Source organism: Macaca nemestrina, chromosome 1 (genome assembly GCF_043159975.1).
Source record: "Macaca nemestrina isolate mMacNem1 chromosome 1, mMacNem.hap1, whole genome shotgun sequence".
Lineage (NCBI taxonomy): Eukaryota > Metazoa > Chordata > Mammalia > Primates > Cercopithecidae > Macaca > Macaca nemestrina.
In genome coordinates, this window is record NC_092125.1 from 211,202,915 (window position 1) to 211,230,593 (window position 27,679).

At 53.1% G+C, this 27,679-nt stretch overlaps 1 protein-coding gene across 4 annotated transcripts in view; it reads right to left on the minus strand.

The window, feature by feature from the left end:
- The window catches only part of LOC105494409 (EPH receptor B2), a 205,412-nt gene that overhangs the window by 28,108 nt on the left and 149,625 nt on the right, over positions 1-27,679 (minus strand). For all 4 annotated transcript variants that reach the window (XM_071098836.1, XM_071098829.1, XM_071098828.1 and 1 more), the window contains exons 4-6: positions 23,615-23,770; positions 21,592-21,927; positions 3,037-3,161 (exon numbers count right to left, since the gene is read on the minus strand). In XM_071098836.1, coding sequence (XP_070954937.1) covers positions 3,037-3,161; positions 21,592-21,927; positions 23,615-23,770 — 617 coding nt within the window. The remainder of the gene's footprint in view (positions 1-3,036; positions 3,162-21,591; positions 21,928-23,614; positions 23,771-27,679) is intronic.

Below are 27,679 nucleotides of genomic sequence, written 5' to 3' on the forward strand. Positions count from 1 at the left end.
TAGAGGTGACGCGCTTAGCACATAGCAAGTGCTCATGAAATGTGAGCAGGTGGTAACCTTGGCTGCTGCAGAGCCTGCAGGTCCTGCCACCCTCAGCAGGGACCTGGGGATGCTCGGGCAGCGGCAGAAAGTAGGGCAGAGCTGCCTCCCGGTTCACACCTCCAGCAGCCTCCCCAGGCCTGCCCGCTGTGGTAGGAAATGGGTCGTAGGCAGGACCCGCGCTGGGATTCCTCATTTCCGTTGCTGTCTTTGGGGGCAAACACTTTCAGTTTCATTTAATCACAAAGCTTCTTAATTAGGTTTTTTTTTTTTTGGCCTTTTTGGGTTCTGAGTTGCTAAGCTATTCCTGCTGCGGGGAGCAGAGACGCTGGCTCCTGCCTAGAGGCCCTCCAGGGCCCAGCGAGGGGTGGGGCTGCTTCCTCACACCACCCACAGCTCAGGCCCTCGTGTGGCCACTTCCTGAATCATCCAAAAAACAGCTCTTGAGTACCTACTGTGTGCCAGGCGCTGGGGACACAGCAGAGATCATGGCAAGATCTCCACCCTCAAGGAACTTACTATCTAACTCAATGTAGAAGTAGTAAATACCTAATTACTCAATAACACTTAAAAATGGTAATTGTGATAAACGCTATGCAGAAGGGCAAGGTACAAGGAGAAGATGAAATGGGGCATTGGATGGCATCTGGGCAGTGATGGAGGGCTTCTCTGTGGAGGTGATGTTAGGCTAAGATCTAGAAGGTTGAGTCAGAGCTGGCCAGGTGGAAAATGTAGGGATAGGAGCAGTTTAGACAAAAAAAATTCATCCATATATCTACTCATCCATATCCAGCCACCCACTGGGTCCCTCTTTTTTTTTTTTTTTTTTTTTTTTGAGACAGTATCTCACTGTGTCACCCAGGCTGGAGTGCAGTGGCATGATCTCAGCTCACTGCAACCTCCATCTCCTGGGTTCAAGTGATTCTCCTGCCTCAGCCTCCTGAGTAGCTGGGATTACAGGCATGCGCCACCATGCCCAGCTAATTTTTGTATTTTCAGTAGAGACGGGGTTTCACCATGTTGGTCAGGCTGGTCTCGAACTCCTGACCCCGTGATCCAGCCACCTCAGCCTCCCAAAGTGCTGGGATTACAGGCGTGCGACACCACGCCCAGATAATTTTTGTATTTTTAGTAGAGATGGGCTTTTACTATGTTGGCCAGGCTGGTCTCGAACTCCTGACCTCAGGTGATCCGTCCGCCTCGGCCTCCCAAAGTGCTGGGATTACAGGCATGAGCCACGGTGCCCAGCCAGTTCCCTCTTTGATTCACAGGCTCCATCACTCACGTCTCTCATTCATTCACACGATTCATTCCTTCAGTGTCCACAGCCCCCTGCGGGAGACAGGAGCACCCTCCACCCACATGCGGTGCTGTAAGAGAGGGGCAGAGTCCATGTTCGCTTGTGGCAGAGGTGACATTTGGGAGGGACCCTGAAGATTCCAACAGGCAGAGATGAAGGGAGGATGAGGGAAAAGGGTGGGCAGCGAGGTAGGTGGGTGAGGGGATGGCAGGCATGAAGTCCCAGGAGGTGTTTGGGGGCCAGGGCACAAGGGAAGGGATTCATTCACTTGTTCATTCAACTGATATTGATCAAGTGTCTCCCTGGTGCCAGGCCTGGGGCCTGGGTGCTGGGGAGAAGGTGGTGAATGGAGATGTAACCCCTGACCTCTTGGAATGCACTGCCTAGGGGACAGGATGAACACACGCTCAAGCAATGGTAAGGCGGCCGGTGAAGGCAGGGTAAGTGTTTGAAAGGCCCCGGAGACCACCCTGGTTAGCTGATCCAGCAGTTAAGACAGTGCAAAGGCCAGGCTGGGCCCTAGAAAGCCGGGCTCCAGCAGAACTGGCTGCAACTGTCTGTACTCTTCCTCTCAGCCTTCAGGGAGAGCCCTTCTATCCATTTGCAGTTACCCTTGGACTTGCCCTCAATGAGAGGCCTCCCTATCAGTCATTGATGTCTTAGTCTGAATGGAAGCCCTGCGATGCCTTTCCCAGGGGCCCTTGCAGCCTCTGTGGCTGTTTGTTGCCTCCTGGAGCAGGTAAGAGAAATCATCATTCATAGGAGAGGCTTCTGGGGGCCTCTGATATCCAGCCATGTGGGCGGGCAATTGTGCTGTCTACTTCCCGGCCCCCATACTGTGCAGGCCCCACATCCGCCTGGCCTCCTATCCTGTCACCATCATCCACTGTGCAGCAGGCAGGGCAGAGGAGGAAGGCCAGGGACATGCGTGGCCTGTGCTGAGGGCCAGGTACCATGCTGCCCTTTCTCCATAACCTGCATAGCTCCCCACAAGGGGTCTCACCCACACTCGACACAGGTGGAAACTGAGGTTCAGAGGGAGAAAGACGCCTGCCCAAGGTCACACAGCTGGTGAAGGATGGAGCTGGGATTTGAACCTATGGCTTCTCACTCCTAGTCCAGTGCTCCTTCTACCATCCCAGGAGCTTCCACCTTGGGTCCCCGAAGGGAGTAATTAAGGTCTGATTGAAAAGCTCGAAGTGAAATCATCTCTCCCCATGCAAAGGGCATACAGGCGAGTGAAAGTGGGTGTTTTAGCAGGAATCAGAGCAGGGCAGGCCGAAGCGCCCTCGAGCAGTTTCAAATCTCTGTCGAAGAAGAGGTGAGTGACTAATTGTCACTTCATAAGTGCAGCTTTTTGGAAACCCAGTTTTTCACAACATCAAGCCACTGAGGTCAAGATGAAAGGGTCGTGGTGGGGAAAGGGATATGACTGTGGCATTTTATTGAGATTGCTGGGCGGATCCTCCAGACTAGAAAAGTGAGACCCAGAGAGGTCAAGGCACCTGCCCGAGGTCTCAGTGGGGAGGAGTGCAGCCGGGTTGGGAGCCAGGCAGCCTGTCTCCAAGGCCAGTGCTCTTTCTCCTGCACCAACGCATCTCATCTTGCGGAGGGGCAGAACCCCCAGGCCTCAGCCTGGGACAGGGGCCCTCAGGGAGGTGGGTGATGGGGAGAGCACCAAGCCCGCCCATAGGTACCTTCTCATAGTACTGCAGCTCATAGTCCAGAATCACGCCATTGGGCTGGTCTGGCTGGGACCACGACAGGGTAATGCTGTCCACGGTGCGGCTCACCTGATGCATGATGGACACGGCCGACGGAGCTGGAAGAGAGGCCAGAGGTCAGGGGTCAGGGAGGCATGAGAAGGTGCAGCTTCTGGCCCACCCTCAGAGGTGCTCAGACATGGGGGGAACTGTGGGATCAGAGAGGGAAGGGCATCTGGCTGAGGCCACACAGCCAGTCTGGGGGAGCCGACAGGGTGCAGAGCGGCTCATGCAGGGCTATGGGTGCCGCTGCTGAGCTCTCATCGGGCACCTTCAGGTCATAGACACTGAAGACTTCACCAGCCCTGGGGAAGCTCCGGCCACATCAAGTCGAGAGACAGTAGAGATAGAAACAGTTAATTGTATGTCATGTGAATTTCATCTCAACAAATCTATCAGTCACTTCCCCCCCTCCCCATTCCTCCCATCAGTGCTGCAAGTGCACTCACAGAGGTGGTTAGATGAAGAGACAAGTAGTCAGGGAGGCTGTGTGCAGTGCTAGAAGGATGCTTAGAAATACATGTACTTAGAAATGCTTAGTACACGGCCGGGTGCAGTGGCTCACGCCTGTAATCCCAGCACTTTGGGAGGCTGAGGCAGGCAGATCACCTGAGGTCAGGAGTTCAAGACCAGCCTTGCCAACATGGTGAAACCCTGTTTCTACTAAAAATACAAAATTAGGCAGGCATGGTGGTGCATGCTTGTAATCCCAGCTACTTCGGAGGCTGAGGCAGGAGAATCGCTTGAGCCTCAGAGGTTGCTGAGCTGAGATTGCACCATTGCACTCTAGCCTGGGCGACAAGAGCGAAACTCTGTCTCAAAGAGTGGCAAGAAGAAATACCTTAGTACAATTCCCTCATTTGATTTTATGATCGTTATTTTTTGAGACTCTGTTACCCAGGCTGGAGTGCAGTGGCATGAACACAGCTCATTGTAGCCTCAACTTCCTGGGCTCAAGTGATCCTCCTACCTCAGCTTCCCAGGTAGCTGGGACCACAGGTGTGTGCCACCATACCCGGCTAATTTTTTTTTTTTTGAGATGGAGTCTTGCTCTGTCACCCTGGCTAGAGTGCAGTTTCGTGATCTTGGCTCACTGCAACCTCTGCCTCCTGGGTTCAAGCGATTCTCCTACCTCAGCCTCCTGAGTAGCTGGAATTACAGGTGTGCACCACCACACCTGGTTAATTTTTGTATTTTTAGTAGAGACATAGTTTCACCATGTTGGCCTGGCTGGTCTCAAACTCCTGACCTCAGGTGATCTGCCTGTCTTGGTCTCCCAGAGTGCTGGGGTTGCAGGCGTGAGACACAGAGCCTGGCGTAATTTTTGTATTTTTTGTAGAGACAGGGTTTTGCCACGTTGCCCAGGTTGGTCTCGAACTCCTGGGCTCAAGTGATCCCCTCCTGCATCAGCCTCTCAAAGTGCTGGGATTATAGGCGTGAGCCATCATGCCTGGCCCAATTCCCTTATTTTGCAGTTGTGGAAACTGAGGTCAAGAGAGGAGGTGTGAGCTGCCGAGGTAGGTCTATGGCACACAGCCCATACTTGAGTCCTTATTTCATAATGCATCCGGCCTGCTGTCTTTTGCCTCCTTCTCACACGAAGCAAACCTCCAGGAAGCATCAACTCTGTGTAGACATGGCCCTGGGCCCTTTACACTCGCTTCCTGAGTTGACTGTTGATAAGAGAGTGTATCACTCCTGCTGACAGGTGAAGACATTGAAGTTCCGAGCTGCATGTGGCTTCCTGAGATCGCACAGTCAGTGGGGAAGCCGGGATTTGGACCCAGGTCTGCATCTTGCCAGAACAGTGTTTGTTCCAGAGTGGGACTGGCCAGAGAGGGACTCTCAACGTGGTCCCCACACCCGTGGTGTGACTCTGGCAAGCCTCCTTGCTTCTCTGGGCCCGAGATGTTTGTGGTCCCAGGAGGGGCTGAGGACTCACCAGGGTGAAGGGAGCACCTCCTGCATTCTTTCCTCGTTCCTGGGCAGGTCTTTCACAAGTAGATGTCCTGAATCAGCTGATAAAAGGACACTGGAAAGTGGAGGCTGACGCTTCTCCCAGCCCCAAGTCCTGCTCTGTAGGGGCTCTGACCATATGGGATGTGAGTGTGGAGCAGGCCTGGTAGGAGCTCAGGGGGACCTGAACATCGGCTGTGGGGTTTGAAGGCTGGAGCTGATGCACCCATTTCCTGCTCTGTGTCTGCCCCTAGACTGCCTCTCTGCCTTGCTGCTAACTGGCTGTGTGACCTAGGCGAGCTGCCTCTCCTCTGGACCTGGCTTCCTCCTGGGCACCCTAGGCCAGGCTAGAAGATCTCTGAGGCCTTGAGGCTCCGATGTTCCCTGCCAGTCCTCCCCCTGCAGCCCTTGACGCCGAGGATGAGCCTGGGGGCCAGCGTGGGTCTGGGCAGGTCCAGACTCCCCCCAGCACCCCAAGGAGCCGTGGAAAATTGTCCCGAGACACTCCAGATGAGGTGGCAGCACACGCACGAAGGACTTAGACCCTGGTCCACATGGCCCTGATGAGCCTCTGTTCGTTTTACACCCAGGGGAGGCTGCCTGACTCTCAGCTTGGCTCCTTGCCCTGCCAGGGGCATTGGCCTCTCCCAAGAGGGATCAGGGGTCTGGTTGTGTGCTCAGTGTAGTGCCTGGCATGTGGTCAGCGCCGCCGGTGTTCGTGGGTGTCACCTGTCACAGTGCACTGAGCATGGACCTGTGGCATCTCATTTAACCCCCTCAACAATCATGTAGGATGGGGGTCAATATCTGCACTTTGCAGAAGAGGAATCAGCGGCTCAGAGAGGCACAGTGACTTCCCCAAGATCACACAGCTGGCGAGGAGCTGAGGTGGGCTTGGAGCTGAGTCATCCTGCCCTAGCTATTACCCCCTCTGGGTCTCAAAGCAGTTCCTACTTCCCACCTGCCTCCAGCCCCAGCGCCACCCCTCCCCGCGGAGCTGCCTTTGTGAGGAGTTGAGTGTTCTGCTGTCCGGAGTGCCGAGGGTCCAGCTTCTTTATGAAGTCCAGCTGTCTGCCCCTGTCACGGGCTTGTCAGCGGTCGGTGTCCCAGTGAAACAACAAAATCAGGCCCTTCTGGAGTGTCACAGAGCAGGGCCAATCTGAGGGCTCATCCCCTGTGCTGGCCCGGGAAGCACCCCAATCCCCATGCTTCCCCCCAGCTTCTCAGCCCCTCTCATCCAACCCACAGGGGCTGACCACTGGGTCTGTGTGTGGTGGAGGTGGGGGTGTGACAGGGGGTGCCCTGAGAAGCTAAGGAGGATGCTTGAAACTCAGCTGCCAGAGATTCTGGGAGTGATGCCCCCACCCCTGCCTCCAGGGGCCTGAGGACAGTTCTGGGGTGAGGGGCTGGGTGAGGCAGCCTCCAGGGCTCCTTGAAATACTGGGTCTGTCTCCCAGAGGGCCGGCCAAGCAGGTGGGGAGGGATGTGTGAAGGGTGGAGTCGGAGGTGTGCTGCTGTCTCACAGCACGTCGATGTGTGTTGCATCAACAGAGCATCAGACTCAGAGCCGCAAGGGCAAGGATGGGTGAGGAGTATTTGGATTGCGCTGCTTCCAGGTGTGCTCACTCACCTACTGCTTCATGCCTAGACCCGCACAGTGCCCAGGTCAGGACGCTCCCATCTAGTCCCTGGCAAGGCCATCTAGCCTAGCGGTGGGGAGCCCTGAGGGTGGAGTCCGACAGACCTGTATGCAGCTCCCTGCTCCTCCACTCACTCACTTGTGGCCTTGAGCAGGTACTTTTAGTCTTCCTGAGCCTCAGTTTTCATACCTATCAAGTAGGAACCCTCACCTGGCCAGGACGCTGTGAGAAGGCAGTGGAAATGCATGTGAAGGTCTGAGTGGGGTGCTGGGCACCCCTCAGGAGGGAGATATTGTGAAGAATTTTTCAGTTCATGGAGTTGCTATGATGCTAACATGATGCTGGGTGCCGGGACTCTGGAGAGGAACCTCACAGCATCCCAGCCTTCCAGGGACTCACGGCTTAATGGGAGGAAGCACACTGTGTTTCAACTAAATGAGTGCCTGTCCCAGGATGGGCACCATGCTAGGCACTGGGGAAGCTGTAAGACTCAGAAGCGGCATGGAGCTGTGGGATCCAAGCTCCCATTTCAGGACTTGATCAAAGTGATTCAGCCTTGAACAAGAGCAGGGGCTGCTCCATTCACACTTCTCCTTGGGAGTTCAGCAGAGGCTGCTCCATTCACATCACCTTCAGGAATTTCAGCAGAGGCTGCTCCATTCACACCACCTTCAGGAATTTCAGCAGAGGCTGCTCCATTCACACCACCTTCAGGGATTTCAGCAGAGGCTGCTCCATTCACACCACCTTCGGGATTTCAGCAGGGGATGCTCTGTTCACACCACCTTCAGGGATTTCAGCAGGGGATGCTCTGTTCACACCACCTTCAGGGATTTCAGCAGGGGATGCTCTGTTCACACCACCTTCAGGGATTTCAGCAGGAACTGATCTGTTCACACCTGTCCCTGGGATTTCAGCAGAGGCTGCTCCATTCACATCTCTCCCTGGGATTTCAGCAGGAGCTGCTCTGTTCACAAAACCTTCAGGGATTTCAGCAGAGGCTGCTCCATTCACACCACCTTCAGGGATTTCAGCAGGGGCTGCTTCAATCACACCACTGTCTGGGATTTCAGCAGAGGCTGCTCCGTTCACACTACTGTCTGGGATTTTAGCAGGAGCTGCTCTGTTCACACCTCTCCCTGGGATTTCAGCAGGAGCTGCTCTGTTCACACTTCTCCCTGGGATTTCAGCAGGAGCTGCTCTGTTCACACCTCTCCCTGGGAATTCAGCAGGGGCTGCTCTGTTCACACCACCTTCAGGAATTTCAGCAGAGGCTGCTCCGTTCACACCACCTTCAGGGATTTCATCAGGGGCTGCTCCATTCACACCACCTTTGGGGATTTCAGCAGGGGCTGCTCTGTTCACACCACCTTCAGGGATTTCAGCAGGGGCTGCTCCATTCACACCACCTTTGGGGATTTCAGCAGGGGCTGCTCTGTTCACACCACTGTCAGGGATTTCAGCAGAGGGTGCTCTGTTCACACCACCTTCAGAGATTTCAGCAGGGGCTGCTCCGTTCACACCACCTTTGGGGATTTCAGCAGGGGCTGCTCCATTCACACCACTGTGTGGGATTTCAGCAGAAGCTGCTCCATTCACACCTCTTCCTGGGAATTCATCAGGATCTGCTCCACTCACACCACCTTCAGGGAATTCAGCAGAGCTGCTCTGTTCACATCACCTTCTGGGATTTCAGCAGGGGCTGCTCTGTTCGCACCTCTCTCTGGAGTTTCACCTCCCAACAAAGGACAATTGTAGAATGTATCCTAGATTACAGCACTTTTAAAACTTGAATGGGCATAATGATAACCAGGAGACTTTATTAAAATTCGCACTGCTGGCCTCCCCACAACACCCCCCACCGAGATGCTACTTCAGCAGGTCTGGGGTGGGGCCTGATAATGTGCATTTCTAGCAAACTCCCAGGTGATGTTGATACTGCTGGTCTGTGGACCACACTTTGAGGACTAGTGGATTCAGGGCCAGAGAAAGAAAGTGACTTTTCCAAGGATACGCAGCTGGTAGTGGTAGACCTGGACTAGAGCCAGGAGCAGCTGAGTCCTGGTCTAGTATATGATCCACCTGCCACGTGGCTGCTTGTAGCTTGGCTTCTGCTGAGCCTGCCCCCCTCACCTGCCTGGGCTACACTCTTCATATAGGGCCCTGGAGCTCAGAGGGTCTTGGGGCAGCCAAACAAAGAGCTCCATGAGAGGGGAAGAGGCGAGGCTGCTGAGGAAAGTGTGGGTCAAACTTTCAGTCCTGAGGCACTGGGGAGCCACAGAAGGACTAGTAGGGGTGGTAACCTGCTCCTCAACTAAAAAAAGCTTGTCATTCAGCTTGCCATTCTGACAGCCCCTGTATGCCCCATGGTGCCCAGAAAAAGGGAAAGGCCGTGCAGCTAACAGCAAACCACATGGTTCACATCCGTTAACTTACTTCATGCTCCTGTCAACCCTACAAGGCTGGCATTACTGTTATACCCATTTTACAGATGAGGACATGGAGGCATGGAAGTGTGAAGTAACTTGCCCAAGGCCACACAGCAAGCAGTGGAGCTGGGATTTGAACCCAGGCTCACCCAGGTCCCACACATCCTTTCCCCTCCACTGGCTGTGGCTGATGCCGGCTGACCAGGGAGATCTGGAAACCAGTGGACCTCCGAGGGCCCCTGAGGACACCCTGGTCCAGCCCCCTTCCGACTGCTGCAGAGCTAACCCTGCCTGCTTCCCGCTGACTCACCTCCCACCCACCCAGCCCGCCCCAGGTCTGGGAGCTCAGCTGCTGGTGGAGGCCGGTCCCACACGGCCTTGGGGGTCTGGGCCTGGCGGGTGTAGCTGGCAGGCTTGGGTTACAGGCAGCTCACCCGGGCTCTGATCCCATAAGCCTGTAACCCCGGGCGTGGCAAGGAGGCGGCATTTGCCGGGAAGATGATCAAGGCAGGCCATGGGGGCCAGCAGGGCTGGCCTTTCTCCTGGAATCCAGGGGGATTAACAGTGGAGAAAAGGGAACAGCTGGATGCTCTCCCACCCCTCCTGCTGCCCACCGCCCACCCTGGGGTGTCAGGTTTCCCTGTAAGTTGGTCATCAGGGAATTCTGGTATTTTCAATTACCAGCCGGGCACGCCGACAGGGGAATGGGGTCAGCGGTGCCCTGTGACCCCTGCAAGGAGATGGAGCCCCAGGGAGTAAGCACAAAAGAGGCTTGTGGCGGAGAGGGGCAGGGGGAGGCCGGCCAGGCGGGGCCTGCTTGTCTGGAGCAGGTGGTCAGGGGCCCTGTTGCCCTCAGCGAACCCCAGTGGGGAGTTTAGCCCCTTCCTTGGCTGAGACTTGGGGAAGGAGCCTTCCCTCTGTGTGCCTCCGTTTCCTTCTCAGGGCATGAAGGGGTTGTATGGGGTGGTCTCTCAGGGTCTTCTGGGACTAGGATCCCAGGACAGGACAGGAAGCCAGCAGCCTGTGCCCCTGGTTGCTGCAAGAGGTGGGGGGGCTTGGGGATTGGCTCAGCTTCCCCTCACAGCCTGACCTACGACCCTTTCACTGGTCCGAAGATCCCTGAGCTCCAAGGGAGTGGGGGAGAGGTCGCTGGGCACAGGACAGAGACCCCATCCCAAGCCCCAGACTTGCAGATCCCAGTGTCTCCCTGATGTCTTCACTCCCCATTGACGACCCTTAGCGGCTTCCCACTGCACCCAGAATAAGACACAGATACACTATGGTGGCCCACAAGGCCCAGCTGCCTGGCGTCTGTCACCTCCCTCTGCCTGCTCCCTCTCTCCCAAGCCGTCCATACTGGCTGCCTTTCTGTTCTGCCTCAGGGCCTTGGCCCCATGGTGTTTCTGCTTGGAAACCTCTTCCCCCATATCTTCCATGGCCAAATCCTCCACTTCACTGAAGTCTGAGCTCAAATGTCACTTCCTCCAAGATGCCCTCCTGGACTACCTCTCCCCTCCAGTAGCCTTCTCATACCCATTTTATTTTTGTCATAGCACCAACACTATCTGAGATAAGGGACTTTGTCTCTCATTCAATCCTTTATCCCCAGAGCCTGAAACAGTGTGTGGCTTAGAGTGGGTGCATGACCAATATTTACTGGAGAAAGAAAGGAAGACAGGAAGGAGGAAGGAAGGGAGAAGGTGAGGAAGGAAGGAGGAAGGAAGGGAGGGAGAAAGGGAAAAGCGAGGACTAGGCAGATTCTCCCCTTTTCTGGCCCCCTCAGGAACCTGAGTCTACCGACCTTGTGGGCTGGACACTAAAACAAAGGCCCCAGGCAATATTTCCCAAGCAGCCAGTGGAAGGCAGGTTCCCTCTCCCCCAGGCCCTGTGCCCACCCACAGTTGGGAACTGCTGCAGTGACGTGGGGCCTCTTGCCACCAGCCAGCCAACAGTTCCATGACAATTGCTTGTCACTGTGCTCGTCCTCTCCAGGGTCTGTAGCAGGGACAGTTTACTTGGGACAGGACTCTTAGAATTCCCAGCTAATCATGGGACAGCTGCTTTTCGAGTGTTTGTCCCTTAAACCCGTAGCAACGCAGTTAACCCCCGGTGATCTGTCTGTAGTTCTGGATGACCTGACGATAATTCTCACAACCGAATTTCTGCGAATAAAACTTCCAGAAAGTGGGCCTCTGATTCTTTCCGATGGGCCTCTTAGAGAGTGGTGTGGGACAGAAAAAAGGAGAGCTGACAGCTGGTACTAGAGTGGCATATTGGTTGGTGCTCTGCGTATTCTGTGGCTGAGGAAGTTTGAGGAACACAGAGTCGTAGCCCCTCTGCTTGTGGAGATTCACACTGCACATGTGTTTAATTCAAGGCTCTGAGAAGTCCCGCAGGGGAGAAACCCAGTTAACTCGGTTTAATCCTGTGGTCCCAGGTTCATTTGGCCTCAGAAACCTTTTCTCACGTAATAGTTATTAATGTTCTTTGGAACTAGCAATCTGTGGAACACATGAAAAAAATAAAACAAAAAACTGGGTCCAGGAGACATTATTAGTACTTTTTCCTTGAATTTGAGAAGAGCCCCTCTCTAGGGTGGCAGCTGGCTGTTCATGTACTCATTCGCTCTCCCCTGGATCTAGCATATATGCAGCAGAGCCCGCCCGGCGCCAGCCCCCTTCCTCACAATCAGATGGAGTAGGGGTTAATCCCTCCCTTTTCACCAATGAGGAAAGGAAGAGACCGACAGGATGGCCCCACACTCCAGGCAGCAGGGCTGGGCTGGGGACCCAGGTCTGTCTGACTCTAAAGCCCAGGTTGGTTTCTTCTACTCATGGTTACCTGGCCCTGCCCATAAGTAGCCTATGAGTGGGCTGAGGCGAGGTCCTGGGCTTTGTGCTGGAGAAACATCAAATCACCCACCTCCTAGTGTGTTGTGGAATCGTCTTGACCTCACGTTTGGACTCCTGGTGGGACAGTCCTACCCCAGCACCTGGACTAGCAAGATGCTAAGAGCCTGGGCTCTTAGCCCAGGTGGTCTGGGCAGCCTACCTCCACCTCCTGTGCCTCAGTTTCTCCTCTGTAGAATGGGCAAGGAAGGTTAAATGAAGACCTGTTTGCAAAGTGATTAGCACAGGACTTGGCCCAGATTACGGGGTCAGGGGATGATGTGAGCCACACGCAGCTGTCTGGGTTGCTCAGATTCTCAAGCAGCACCATGAGTAGCCGAGTGCTCTGGAATAGCGGTGGCGGTGAAGGTGAGAAAAGGTGGCGTTCAGGGTTCAGATGCCCGCTGTTCTACTCCTAGGCCAATGTGTGACCACAGGCAAGTTACCGCTCTCTGAACCTAGGTTCCTTACCTGTAAAATGGGATGTGGCAGACGCTACTCATTGCCTATCAACTATCCATTCTCTCTTTCTCAACTTAACAAAATCCTGGTTCTTAGCTAGGTACATTGTGCCCAAATAGAAGACAACATTTTCTGAACCTCTCTGGCAGCTAGAAGTGGCCATGAGATGTGGCCATGAGATATAAACTGAAGCATGTGTGGGACTTCCAGGAAGTTTCCTTAAAAGGGAGGGCCCTACCCTTCTCGCTCTCCTTCCACTGCAACCTGAGACATGGATGTGATAGCCAGAGATCTTGCAGCCATTTTGGTCCACGAGGACATGAAGCTGTGTGCTGAGGAGTGTGGATCTCTGATGGCTCCATGGAGATGCTGTACTCCTATCTTCTAACATGCTTCACACATGAGAAAAAGAAGCTTCCCTTTGGTCTAAGCCACTCTGTTAGACTGGCTGTATTAATCACCCCCCTGTATCTATGCCCTTTGCCCTGTAACTTATGTAGTCCTCTCTCTCTGACTCTCGCTTGGCCATGTGACTTGTGGTGGCCAATGGGATATAAGCCAACACAATATAAGCAGAGGCTTGCAAAAGCCCTTGCAAGTGTCTGCCTGCTGCCTTGGTTCCCCGTGATTGCCATGAGAAAACACGCACAGGCGGACTTGCTGGAGGCTGAGACATGTCGGAGCAGAGTCGTTGCTCCAGTTGTCCCCTCCAGGGCCACTCCAGACCAGTGGACAGCAGTCAACCCCCAAACATGCAATAAAGCCATGACAAAACCCAAAGAGCTGCCGAGTAACCCGGAGCAGATGAACGACAAACCTGAGAATGCACCAAGCCAAGACCAGCGTCACTGTCCAGTCAGCCCCGAGACTCCCGAGCTAGCTAAGTGCTTCTTGTTCCATGCGGTCGGCTTTGTGGTTAATGGTTGATTTTTAACCAGCACTACTGTGGCAGTGGCTGTCTGTTATTTTTCTTCTTGGAATATGCAGCCAAAACCAATCTTAAATGATACTCTAGGTCAGCAATGCCTTCCCTGCAGAATGCTTGGGAGGATCAGAGAGAGAGATGCGCGCAGAGGGCTCAGTCCAGGGAGGGAAGTGCCCTCTCCCTCTATCTCCCTCTTGAACCTCGTGGTCCCAGGCATGAGTGCACAGGGGGCTCTCTTGGCCCATTTCTCTCTGATCCCCTTGGTCCCCCAGGGAGAGAAGTAGGTGAGTACATGTTCATGCCAGTTCCAGAGGCTGAGCCATTGTGTGCCCGCCCCACAGCAGGACGGGAGGATCAGAGAACACAAGTGGCAGAAAAGGCTTTGGAGAGTTGAAAGTCTTTCCACAAGAAAGCCATGTGGAATGATGTCACGGAGACCCAGTCAGGGTGTTGGGGACCTGCTGTGGGATCTGGGGTAGCCACTAAGGAACCTCTGTGGGCCTCAGTTTTCTTCTAAAAGGAGGTGTTTGCCCTAGGTGAACTCCAAGGCCTCTGCCAATGCTGCTGAGTTTTAATTTGATGTAGGTTTAACTTCTGTGATAGGCAGAATAATGACCCCCCAAAGATGTTCACGTCTTAATCCCCTGGATCTGTGAGTATGTTACCTTACATGACAAAAGGGACTTTGCAGGTGTGATGAAGGTTATGACCCTGGAGATGGAGAGATTTTCCTAGATTATCCAGGTAGCTTGAACTGCATCTCTTGAGTGCTTACATGAAGAGAACCTTTCCCAGCAGAGAGTTAAAGAACCAATGAGTTGGAGAGTGAGAAGAGCTCAACGTCCTGCTGCTGCCTCTGAGATGTCGGCGTTCTGTGGAAGGACCCAAGAGAGGCCTTGAGGAGCTCAGGCAGCCCCCGGCTGATGGTCAGCAAGGGGAGAGAGGCCTCACTCCTACAGCCACATGGAACTGAATTCTGTTAACAACCCCTCTAAGTAAGAAAACAGATTGTCCCTTAGCACCATCAGAAAGGACACATCCCTGCCAACACTGCTTTTAGCCTGATGAGATCCATGCTAGAGCTAGACTTCTTTTTTTTTTTTTTTTTGAGATGGAGTCTTGCTCTGTCACCCAGGCTGGAGTGCAATGGCACGATCTCTGTTCACTGCAACCTCCGCCTCCTGGGTTCAAGCAACTCTCCTGCCCCAGCCTCCTGAGTAGCTGGGATTACAGGCATGCGCCATCATGCCCGGCTAATTTTTGCAATTTTAGTAGAGACAGGTTTTCACCATGTTGGTCAGGCTGGTCTCAAACTCCTGACCTTGTGACCCACCCACCTCGGCCTCCCAAAGTGCTGGGATTACAGGCGTGAGCCACTGCGCCCGGCCCACGCTAGGCTTCTGAACCTGCAGAACGATAAGATAATAAATGTGTGTTGTGTTAAGTTGCTAGGTTTGAGGTATTTTGTTCTGGCAGCAATAGAGAACTAAGCCAAGCTGCCATGTACTGTCCCTCTATGTGCCAGGCGCTGTCCACATTCTTGTTAATGTCCACAACCATCTAGCAAAGCTGCAGTGATAGATAAATGACCATTTTGTAGGTGATGGAACTGAGGCTCAGAGAAATGAGGTCTTCTTACATCCTGGCTACACAGCTTGGAATGGGCCATGTGGGATGGGGGCTGAGTTTGTCAGGCCCAGCTCCGATGTCCTTTCTCCAACACGAGCTCCTAGGATATGCGGATGGTAGAGCTTCCTAAGTGGTTGACCGTGTTCATTACAGGGGGCCTCAAAGGCTGGGGATACCCAGCCAGGCTGTGGTATGGATGGGGCATATGGACTGCCTGCCCCATCTCTGTAGAAGGCATGGGTCTGCTCAACATTGGGCCCTGAGGATGCAGAGACACAATTATTCAGGCTCTGTTACTTCCTGGCCTGGGAGAGCGGAGTAAGTTACTTACCTCTCAATGCCTTGCTTTCCTTTCATCTATAAAACAGGATGACAACGGGACCTACCTCGTATCGTTGTGAGGATTCAGTGTGAAGGGCTTAGCACTGTGCCTGGCACACAGTTAGCACTTGACAAATGTGAGCTGTTTGGGGGATTAGAGTGAATAGAGAATGATCTCTGTGTTTTAGGTGCCTACCTGTGCCAGCAACCTGGGAGGCACCTGGCATAGCTTAGCTGAAATCCTCACAGCTAAATCCTCCTGTAAGGAGGGGGCGAAGGTGTCCATGAGGAAGATGCAATCAGACATAAGCTGAGTGACTTGTCCAAGGTTGCATGCTGGTGAGCAGCCAGGCTTGACTCAAAGCCAGGTTCGGCTGCCTGATTCCAAAGCACAGACCCTTCCCACTACCTCCGGAACCTGGCAGAGGTGGGGTGTTCTGGGCTTGCTCAGGGTGAGATCCTTAAAGGGCGAAGGCTGTGTCCAGGGCAGCCCTGGAGAACGGCCAAGGGTACGGGATAGAAGCCCTGTATCAGTGAAATGCTACATCTCCCAGCCCCCAGGTCTGCAGGGCTGTCTGCTTGTCATTCGGACCTCAGCTTAAATGCCACCTCCTGAGAGAAGCTCTCCTCTGACTGCCCACTCTAAGGCTCAGCCTCCGTCCCTCCCTCCTGCCCCTCTCTGCCGTGGTCTTGTTTGTGGGTGTGGACAGGCAGGAGGGTAGTGTGGCTCACTCTGAATAGCTGGACTGACTCTTGGGTCTGCCACTGTCCAGCAGAGTGCACCTGGGTACATGGCATGACCTCTCCCAACCCCTGTTTCCTTACCCCTCAAGACCAGCCCAGCCTCTTTCCTTGGCGGCCATGAGCACGACTCATGAATATGAGGCAGAAAGGTGTTCTGGAAAGGCAGAGCGTGGTTTGAAGGCGGCATGATGCCTATACGAAGTCAGAAGACAGTTCTGGCCCCGGTGAATGCCAAGGGATTGTGAGCAAGGCCCAGTCACCTGCCCAAAAGAAACACTTTTTTGGCCGGGCGCAGTGGCTCACATCTGTAATCCCAGCATTTTGGGAGGCCAAGGCGGGCGGATCACAAGGTCAGGAGATGGAGACCACGGTGAAACCCTGTCTCTACTAAAAATGCAAAAAATTAGCCGGGCGTGGTGGCAGGTGCCTATAGTCCCAGCTACTCAGGAGGCTGAGGCAGGAGAATGGCTTGAACCCGGGAGGCGGAGCTTGCAGTGAGCCGAAATACCACCCCTGCACTCCAGCCTGGGCGACAGAGCGAGACTTCATCTCAAAAAAAAAAAAAAAAAGAAATACTTTTCCCTTTTAAGGCAATGAGCTAGATATTTATATATTGAATTTTAGGGTCTGTTTAAAACCAACCACTGAATGCATTTGTCTGGAAATCGAGTCCCCAGCCTCATTTCCCAGCCCGACTGCACTTCTCCACACCCCACCTCACCCCACGCTTCTGCGAACCCTTCTGAAAATGTTCGCTGAATGTTCACTGTGGTGCAGCCCCCTCTAGGTGCTGGCAAAACCATGGTGAGGAAAAGCAGACCCATCGTGTGCGCCGAGTGCTGATGATGGGGGAGACGAACAAGAACTCAATGATCAATGACACAAGGTAATATTTCTACCACGGGAACTAGAAGGCCCTGGCGCTGGGGCTGGGGAGGGAGGTGTCCCACCAAGTCAGGAAGGTCAGCGAAATGAGCTGAGGCCTGAAGGAAGAATGGGATAAGAAAGCCTTTCCAGGCAGAGGGAACAGCATGTGCCAAGACTCTGTGTCAGGGAAACCTGATACTTAGGAGGAACAGAAAGAAGAATCCTCCCTCCAGTTGCCTCCTGCACTTCCCTCCCCCAGGCCATCTTCCTTCCTGTATGATTCCATCTCTGCTTGCTAGAAGCCTCTCCATTCTTCAAAGTCAAGTTCAAATGCCTCCTCTTCCAGGAAGCCTTCCAGGACATACCCTGTGCTCATTCCCTAGGAGGATGATTTTCCTGCCTGTGATCTCCCTCATCTCCCCCAGCACCTCTTGGGCCCTCATCCATGCCATCTTGTATGTAGGCTCTGTGTCTGTGTCTTATTTTTCCAACTAGGACATACATCCTCAAGGGCAGATACTGTGTCTACACTACACTGGAGAACAGTGTAGACATGAAGTCACGTGGTCCTGGGTTTAAATGTTAGTAGAGGTCACTTAAGTAGTAGGACCTTGCATAAATGACTCTATACCTCTTTGGACCTCAGTTTCCTCATCTGGCAAAGGGGGATAATGGGGTGGGGGTGTGGTGTGGTTATACAGCCCCCAGCTGGGTTCTGAGCAGCTGTAAGAGAAGGGGCTTGCCAAGGGGCTTGGAATAAAGAAGAGGGGGAAAGACTTGTTATAATTCCCAAAGCCTCAGGGCTTTGAGGGCTTCAAGGGGGTTAGACCTGAGTTTCCCAAATTTGTCCGATGGTAAGAAACACGTGAGTCACTTGTTAACAATGTGTATTCCCAGGGTCTACGCCTGGGGTTCTGATTCAGCAGGACTGGGGTAGACTGATATCTGTGTTCTGGAACTTGTGCTCATATATAGTTCTTATGTAAAATTTGGTGGGGAAACTGAGGCCTCAGAGGAAGGAAGTGATTTTCATGTGCATGGTAGATTAGATCAATGACCCCAGTCATTGATCTTTTCTGTGATAGGATTAGGTACCCACATCCTTTGCCAAGTAACTCTGCAGGGCTCACTCACTGCGCATAGAGTATACTTCCCCATCCCACTGATGCTGGGCTTGGCCGTGGGACTTGTTTTGGCCAATGAGGTATGGTTGGCTCCCTCCATGCTCCTACCCTTTACCTTGAGAGAAACAAGTCTGGGGTGGCTGCCAGTCCAAGGAGAATGAGGAGAAACATGAAACAGGCTGAACCCAACTCACATTCTGGACTCCTGCCCAGCACAGAGAGCACGGCCAAGATTAGTCAAACCCCAGCTGACCCACACACTGGTGAGTGAGGAAATAAATGTTTATTGTTTAAACTACTGAGTTGTGGGGTGATTTTGTTATGCAGCATTATTGCAGGAGTAACTGACTCATACACTGACTAAATGAATGCTGTTCATTTGCTAATGTCATGCAGCAAATGAATGGCAAAGCCAAGCCTAGGTCTCTGCTCCTAATCTACTGCTTGTTTCTCATTGCTTCTCTGTCTTCAAATCCTGAGGGCTCTCCCTGTATGTCTATTCCCTGGAAACCCCTCACTTCCATAGTCTGCCCCATCTCTACTCCTGGGTACATCCAGCTCCAGACAGCAGGGTCCTTCCCAGCAGCCCAGAACCACTTCTAGCTGCTAATAAGCTGAGGCGTCTTGAGTAGGCAGTTCCACCTGCAGAGCTCCCAAATGGATGTAGGAGAGTTCCCTGCAACCAGGGAAAGGGCTCCAGGAGCTTCCTTCTGGCTTCTACCAGTTAGAAAGAGTTCTCTCTCCACCACCCCCATGGGGTCCTGGGTTTCTCCAGTTCAGAGCTTTGTCAAGCCAGAGAGACGCACAGCTGAGGCTTTCTAAACTGTTAGAGGTCTTTTCTATCACTTGCTGGCTTTTTTTCTTCTTTGAGATGGAATCTCGCTTTGTTGCTCAGGCTGGAGTGCAGTAGCACAATCTTGGCTCATTGAAAGCCCTGCCTCCCGGGTTCAAGTGATTCTCTGGCCTTAGCCTCCCGAATAGCTGGGATTACAGGCACTCACCACCACGCCTGTCTAAATTTTGTATTTTTAGTAGAGACAGGATTTCACCATGTTGGCCAGACTGGTCTCGAACTCCTGACCTCATGTGATCCATTCACCTTGGCCTCTCAAAGTGCTGGGATTACAGGCAAGCACCACTATGCCCCGCTGGTTTTTGAGGGTCTTCTCAGATTGCCTCCTTTGAGTCAGCTCCCTCTGGACCCCAATCTGAGTGCGGCTTAAAGGCACCCAGGACCTCAAAAGAACTACAGTTCAGTCAGTCACAAACATGCCCTCTCAGCCACAGCAACACCACCAACATTCCCAAATAAAACCACACTCCTCAGACCCAAACACACAGACAGGCAGAGGCACAGTTAGATGTACAAACTCATGCTCAGATACACAATACCCCCTACGCCTGTCCCCAAGGCCCCACAGGTTGACACATCCATGCTCACAAATGCATGTATACAGAACCCACATGGCCACAGTCATATGCGTTGTAAACACATGGTCACCAAACACATATGACAGTACACTCACACATACACAGACTCAAATGCACAATCAGACCCACAAGCTCAAGGTGCTGTGGATACATCAAGGACTTCGCCCAAGGACTGGAGTCTGTCAGAGCTAGTCAATTCTTGCCTCTCACTCTTCCTGGCTTTGCGACTCAACTTGTCTGAGCATCATCTGTGAAATGGGGACACGGATGCCTCCTTCTCAGAGAGGCCACAACAATGCAGTGAGGTCATGCACGGAAAACACCCCTCAACCAGGTGGAGTCAGTTGCCCTCTCTCTCTCTTTTTTTCTTAGAGTTTCGCTCTTGTCGCCCAGGCTGGAGTGCAATGGCGTGATCTCGGCCCACTGCAACCTTCGCCTCCTGGGTTCAAGTGATTCTCCTGCCTCAGCCTCCTGAGTAGCCGGGATTACAGGCATGTGCCACCATACCTGGCTAATTTTTGTATTTTTAGTAGAGATGGGGCTTCACCATGTTGGCCAGGTTGGTCTCGAACTCCTGACCTCAGGTGATCCTCCTGCCTTGGCCTCCCAAAGTTCTGGGATTACAGACGTGAGCCACTGTGCCCAGCCAGTTGCCCTCTTTCTTTCTATGTCCTTGGCATGCCCTTCCTCCCTTCAATGCCATTTTTTTCTATTGTTCCTTTCAACATTCTACTGGCTGGGTGCAATGGCTCTTGTTTGTAATCCCAGCACTTTGGGAGGCTGAGGCAAGAGGATCATTTGAGGTCAGGAGTTCAAGAGGAGCCTGGGCAACATATAAGACTCCATCTCTAAAAAAAAAATTTTTGACTGGTCCTTCAAACTGCAAGTCAAATTCCACCTCCTCCAGGAAGACTTCCTGGGTCTGGACTTCCACATCTGGATCCCTGCATGCTTACCGTGTGGGCCCTACCCTACATCAGAAAGATCAGCTTGGAGGCCCACTCACTTTCCCTCCTGCGGCCTGGCCTCCCTCAGCTCTTCCATGGACACGGCCCTGACCATGCTCACTGCAGGGGTTTGGCAAAGGTTGCTGAGTGAATAACTGAGGGGCACGCTCACAGTGCCAACCGTGAGATCTTCTACCCACAGGTAGCATAATGTCCTCGATAATCACATGTGGCCCTCAGGTGGGGATGAGGCTGGGAAGCATCTCTGGGACTCAGCCTCACGTGACACTGAGGACAGCGGTCCTGGTGGAGAGGGGAGGCTAGGAGCCCAAGTGAGTGGGGACTAGAGAGAGAACAGGGTGGAGGGGAGACTGCGGTGTTCGGCAACTTCCTTTTTCGCTGTGAGGGAAAGAAGGGTGGTGGGTGGAGGATGACGCGAGGCCACAGAAAGGGTTAGTAAAGGTGAGCTTCAGGAGAGTTTCGCTGGAGTTAGACTGGAGTGGGCTGAGCTTCACAGAAAGCACTTGTGATCGAGGTTCAAGTTAGGCTGCAAGAGATGACACCTCCGGGCTCTCCTGGGTCTCAGTGAGGCCATGTGACTGAGGCCCCTCCCGTGGAATGCATGCAGAAGAGAAAGATGCTGCCTCTACCTACCTTGCTTCAAACATCATGCTGCCCTGTCTTCCCTCTCTTCCCACAGACATGCCTGAGACTCAGTTTGGATCATACAGATAAGGAGCAGGGGGCATGGGGAAACGAGGAAATCACCTGGGTCCCTGAGTCTCTGAGTGGATCAGAGCCACCCCGCTAACGTGGACTGCTCACCTCTGGATTCTCCCATGAAATACGTCCACGTTCTTTAAGGCACCTAATGTTGGATCTTTTCGTTACAGCAGCTTAACTTTTACCTTCAATAATATGCACTCAACAAGTGGGAGCAATTATTACCAATACCACCACAATGAAGAGGTAGCGCTTACTCTCCCAGGTGGACGGATCACATGAAAAACCTTTGAAAAGAAGAAATCACTCCACAGATGTGAAGGAGTCTTTTGTGAGTCTTGTGTGTGCCCTCCCTGGCACAGCACGATGGGGCACTACCCTGGCCCACGTCGGAAGCGCTTACCTGCCTGGTTGGTGGTGATGTTCACAGAGGCGAACTGAGGCGAGAAGGGGCTCTGGTCAGTAACGCCATTCACGGCCTGGATCTCGAAGGTGTACTGGGTGTGGGCCAGCAGGTCACTGATGTAAATGCGTGGCTCGGTCAGGCCCAGCTGGCGCGGTGCGTACTGCACGTTGTCCCCGCAGCGGGTGCAGGCGCCCCGGCCCGAGCCACAGCTCTTGCAGATGATGTTGTAGACGAGGTCCTCTCGGCCTCCAGAGTCGCGGGGAGGGGTCCACTCCAGCATGAGGGAGGTCTCATTGACACTGGAAATCACAGCCTGGGGTGCAGAGGGGATGGCTGGGGCAGGGGAGAGGTGTTGGTCAGTGGGGGGCTCAGGGGGTACTATCCCCCACTGATCACTCTGTACCCACTGCTCTGGCTCCAGCCCAGGCCTCCGAAAGGACCTCCTTAAATTCTTTCTCCTGTCTCCCCACCAGAGAGGTGTTTCTGGAGTATAACTTAGCCTGCCGTACACCTGCTCAAACCTTTCCCTCCAGGTTCCAACCTGCTCAGTGTTTGTGACTGAGGATAGTATTTTCACATTTGGAATTATACCTGCCCAGTATGTATTTTCGCCTTCTTCCTTAGAACAGCTCAGCTTTATTCACGGTGGCAACATGTCCAGCTAAAAGATGGCATTTCCCAGCCTCCTGTGTTTAAGTGCTTGCCACTGATATAGAGCAGAAGCTGTTGACTAGGACTGTTTCTTTAAAAAGAGACAGACAACTATGGCATGTCCCTTTGTCCTTCCCCCCTTCTGCCGCCTAAAATGTGTGTGATGGCTGGGACTTCAGCAGCTATGTTGGACTATGAAGTGACCTTAAGAACAGAAACAACAGTGGCTCACACTGTAATCCCAGCACTTTGGGAGGCCGAGGCAGGCGGATCACCTGAGGTCAGGAGTTCAAGACCAGCCTGGCCAACACAGGAAACCCTGTCTCTACTAAAAGTACAAAAAATTAGCCGGGTATGATAGCGGGTGCCTGTAATCCCAGCTACTCGGGAGGCTGAGGTGGGAGAATTACTTGAACCCGGGAGGTGGAGGTTGTCATGAGCTGAGATCACGCCATTGCATTCCAGAGCCTGGGTGACAAAGCGAGACTCCATCTCAAAAAAAAAAAGAAAAAAAAAAAAGAACCAAAACTAGGTTGGGTGTGGTGGCTCATGCCTGTAATCCAGCACCAGCACTTTGGGAGGATGTGGGAAGATTCCTTGAGCCCAGGAGTTCAAATCTAGCCTTGGCTAGATAGAACATAGTGATACCCTGTCTGTATGAAAAATTAGCTGGGTGTGGTGGTGCACGCCTGTAATCCCAGGTATTCAGGAGGCTGAGGGCAGAAGGCTGAGGGCACTTGAGCCCAGGAGGTTGAGGCTACAGTGAGCTAAGATTATGCCACCCTGAATGGCAGAAAGTCAGGCCCCAAAGGCCATCGTGGATTGACCATACTGTTCCAGGACTGTCTGCCTTGGGCTCCTTTTGGGTGAGAGAATAAATCTGTACAGTTTCAGCCACCAGGGTCAGCTCTGTTACTTACAGCTGAATGTCATCCCTGACAGATACAGGGGTTGTGATGCCGTGCTCTTAGTCAGCCCCTTCCTAGAGGACCTTGGGCTGTGATTCAGGCAGCCGCTGCCAGGTTAGAACACTGGGCAGCCTCTTCTGCCACAGACACTACCTGTGTTGCTTCATCTCCTGCCAAGCCTCCCTTCCCTTGTCCCTTTGTGAATCCAGACCTTGACTTGATCTTTCATGTGACTCAGCAGCAGGGGGTAAGGAGCCAGACGCCAGCACCATGGTGTCTGCATGGTGGGAGCACGGCCACCCCAGGATGCCCCTTTCTTGATGCCCCTTACTTTTCCATTTCTCTTCCCACCAGGGAAAGACTGGCTGTAACCGGATGGCACCCAGCCCTCGCTCTGAGCCTTTCTGCAGGTAGACCTGGGACTCGGTCAGGCATCGCCCTTGAGGGGCCCCGGGACTTACTTGTGCAGGGCATGTCCAGGGGATCCAGGTCTGCTCTGTAGTAGCCATTGCGGCAGACACAGTTGGTGGCCCCTTCAGAAGTGGTCCGGCTGTTGATGGGACAGTGGGTACAGGCCTTGTCTCCTTGGTTGGCCTTGAAAGTTCCAGATGGACAACCTGAGAGAGAAGACAAGGAGAGTCACCAGGAAACCAGATGAAGACTCAGGGAGGTCACGAGCCACGCAGTCTCACGCAGGGGCCACGGAGCCTCGTAGAGGGGCCCTGCAGCACCATTGCTGGAAAATCTCATCTCTTGAAGCGTTTGAAGTCTCCAGACCCCAACATGGGCGTTCTTATTCTGCCAGGGCTCCCTAGTTTCTTGTCCCTGAGCTGTCTAGGGCTCCCAGCAATCTTCCCTCACCTATCCCAGCCTGGCTGTGTCACGGTCTCTAGAATCAATCCTGACCTAGTTATGAGGCACATCTGAAGACATCTGGGGCAGTGTGCATGGGTTCCGGTCTTGCTTACTAATGTCTGGCTGGGCGCTGATTCTTAGAACTAGATTCCTGGGTTGCAGACAATTGAGATGACTACACGGCAGAAGAAAAGTCCTAGGGCAGCATAGAGAGGCGATGTGGCAGAACAGAAGAGAACACTACTTTTGGAATCAGACCGACCTGGCTTTGAGTACTGGCTAGGCCTTTTACTAGCTGTGCAGCCCCAGACAATCTGCTTAACTACTCAGACTCAGTTTTCTTATTTGTAAAATTAGGATTCTAAGGCCCATCCCTGTAGGGTCATTGTGAGTATTCTGCTTAAGCGTAAGGCACATGGCACAAGGCCTTGCACAGTATAGGTGCCCAATGAATAGTAGCTGTTATAGTTGGTATGTGATCAATTTATTAAAATATTAATAAAAGGGGCCTGCAGTACCAGGGCCAGCCTAAGGAGGGCACTGCTTGCACTCGGCCCACATTTGCACTCGGCCTGCATTTGGCTTCTCCCATGGGCTGTGGCCATCATCCTTGATACGGAGTCCACCCCCCATGCAGCTCTGAGTATGAGGTTAGGGCCTATAAGAGGCAGCAGCCTTGTGTGCACACATATTCAGATCCACCTTCCTCTTCTTGCTGGCCCTGGGCTGAGAATTAGGAGGCTGAGGGTCTAGACCCTGCCCCTCTCCCAGCTTCAGCCTGCTGGGTTCATGAACCCAGCTCTGCTATCATACCTTGAAGGGATTGTGCAATGGGTAAGTGGGTGGACACGAAAGAGCTTTGCAACAAACATTTCGTCTCCTTGGGATGAAATGCAGCTAAACCATCCACAGGCCCCCAGGCCCTCACCGGGAGTACATTTCATGCCTGGGTGCTGTGGGTTCTTCAGCAAGTGACTCAGCCTCTCTGAACATTAGTTTCTGTGTATATAAACAATTAACATAAATTTCCCTAGTTCATTTTTTTCCACCTCTAGTCTTCAAGGCTTATCTTCCCAGTCCAAGTATTAGCAAACCACTCTCCCTCAACCCTCAACCAGCTCTGGCCTCAGAGACTCTGCCTTTCTTGGTGCCCAGAACATTGCTTGGGTTCAGAGTGCTCTACTTACCCACCATAATTATTTTTCTGGGGGTCTCCTGGCCATGCTCTCAACTCCCCCAGGATCAGAGCCATGTCTGACTCACAGCTGCTTGTCCTGTGCCTAGCTTGGAATCTGCACTCAGCAAGTGCTCTATAAATACTTCTTTTGTTGTTGTTATTAAATTTTTTTGGTTTTGTTTTGTAGAGATGGGGGTGTCACTATGTTGCTCAGGTTAGTCTTGAACTCCTGGGCTCAAGCAGTCCTTCTGCCTCGGCCTCCCAGAGTGCTGGGATTACAAGCATAAGCCACCACACCTGGCCCATAAATACTTCTTGGAGTTGCCTGCTTAAGTGGAATGAGCATGGGCTTTGGAGGCCATGCAAGCCGGAGGGCAGTGAACACAGTGGTTAGTGTGCAGGCTGCTGGCAAACCCAGAGCCCCCCGTGTGAGCAGTGTGGCCTCGGGGAAGTCACTTAAACTGTTTCCTTATCTGTAAAATGGGACAATGGTATCTATCTCCTAGGGTTGTTGTCAGTTTATATTGCTTAACTTATGTAAAAACACTTGTAACAATTCCTGGCAGTATTAAGCCATCTGGTTCAAAAGCAATTTGCTGAGTGACCTTTGACAAGCTGTTTGACCTCCCTGAGCTACACTATTCTCACTGGTAAGAGCATCTACCACACAAAGGGGCCATGAGGTTTACTGCACTGGCTCTGGGTCCCCTGAGTCCTCCTGCCCTCCTTCTCTTCTTCCTCTTGGGCACCGACCTTTCCCTGATGGCTGGATGAAGGGGCAGTCTCACCATCTTGGCACTGCCCAGAGCTTCTGGGCAGTCAGGACACGCAGGCTGCAGCCCCAGCTCTGGTCAAGCAGTCGGCCTCTCTGAACGGCTTTCCTCCTCCACAGAATGGGGGCACAAGGTTCCCAGGAAGGTCTAGAACCATCCTTAGAGATGCCAAAGGGTTTTGGCCCCAAGATCAGGCTGCTCCTGCTCCCTCTCTGCAGACAGCCTACCCGATTCAGCATCCCTCGTCCATCTGTGGGGCATTCCCGGGGGGCTGCCAGTGGGTAGCTGCTCCCTCTCCCCTCTGTGTGGTGCCAGCCCTTCCATCTGGACTGCCTTCCTGGCTACCCTCTCCCCCTGGCAGTGTCCTGGCTCCCTCTCAGATTCCCAGACCACCCCTGCCCTAAGCTGCCCTTCATTTGCTGTGTTGCCTGGCCAGGTTCGACCCCCACCACCAGGCACTGTATCATTTCTGTACCTATGGCACTGTGCTTCATGAAACTCACTCTTCTCTGTCCTGGGAAGTGGCGTCACTCTCTACCCTGTCCCCCTGTAGCCGATCAATTACTAGGTCTTCCCTCCTCAGCAGTCTCTGGTCTTGTCTTGGCCGCTCCCCCCGCTGCCAGCATCTAGAAAGCTCTTTCCACCCATGCCTCAGCCTCTCATGCCATCTGGCCTCCTCCCGCCCACCCACTCTCCAAACTAGCTCTCTGGAGTGCAGACCTTTCCAAGTCACTTAAAAATCCACAAAGGCACATACACTGGAATACTATTCGGCCATAAAAAGGAACAAAGCATTGACACATGCTACGGCCCAGGCGACCCCCGGACACATCGTGCTCAGTGAAAGAAGCCAGCCATGAAAGCAGGATTCCATTTATATGAAACAGGCCCAGCACAGGCACATCGAAAGAGACAGAAAGTCGATGCATGGCTGCCAACGGCTGGGCATAGAGGAGCAGGGGGAGGAGCTGCTAATGGGGAACAGGGCTTCTTTTTGGGGTGATGAATATGTTCTAAAATTGATGGTGGTGATGGTTGCACAATTCTTTGAATACACTAAAAACCATTGATTTGTACAATTTATTTTATTTTTTTTGAGATGGAGTCTCACTCTGTCACCCAGGCTGGAGTGCAGTGGCGCAATCTCGGCTCACTGCAGCCTCTGCCTCCTGGGTTCAAGCGATTCTCCTGCCTCAGCTTCCCGAGTAGCTGGGACTACAGGCGCCCACCACCACGCCTGGCTAATTTTGTATTTTTAGTAGAGACAGGGTTTCACCATGTTGGCCAGGCTGGTCACGAACTCCTGACCTCAAGTGATCCACCCACCTCGGCTCCCAAAGTGCTGGGATTACAGGCGTGAGCCACCACACCTGGCCTGATTTGTACAATTTAAATAGGCAAATTGTATGGTATGTGAATTTTATTTCAATGAAGCCACTATTTGAAAACGTCCACACCAACTCCCCAGCAGACATGGGAAGCCCAAACTCTGCAGGGCCCCTGGGCCCCAGGGGGCTGGTACTTGCCCACCACTCCTACCTCAGTGTCTGGTGCTCTCCCACACTCAACTAGGTACAATGTCCACCCCAGGCCCACCTCACGCCCCTGGCTTTTGTCCATCTGCTGTTGTTGCTTAGAATGCCTCCCCTTCGCCATCAGGCAAACTCCTAGACTCTTTTAAGACATCATTTCTTCTAGGAAGTCTTCTCTGAGCCCCCTGG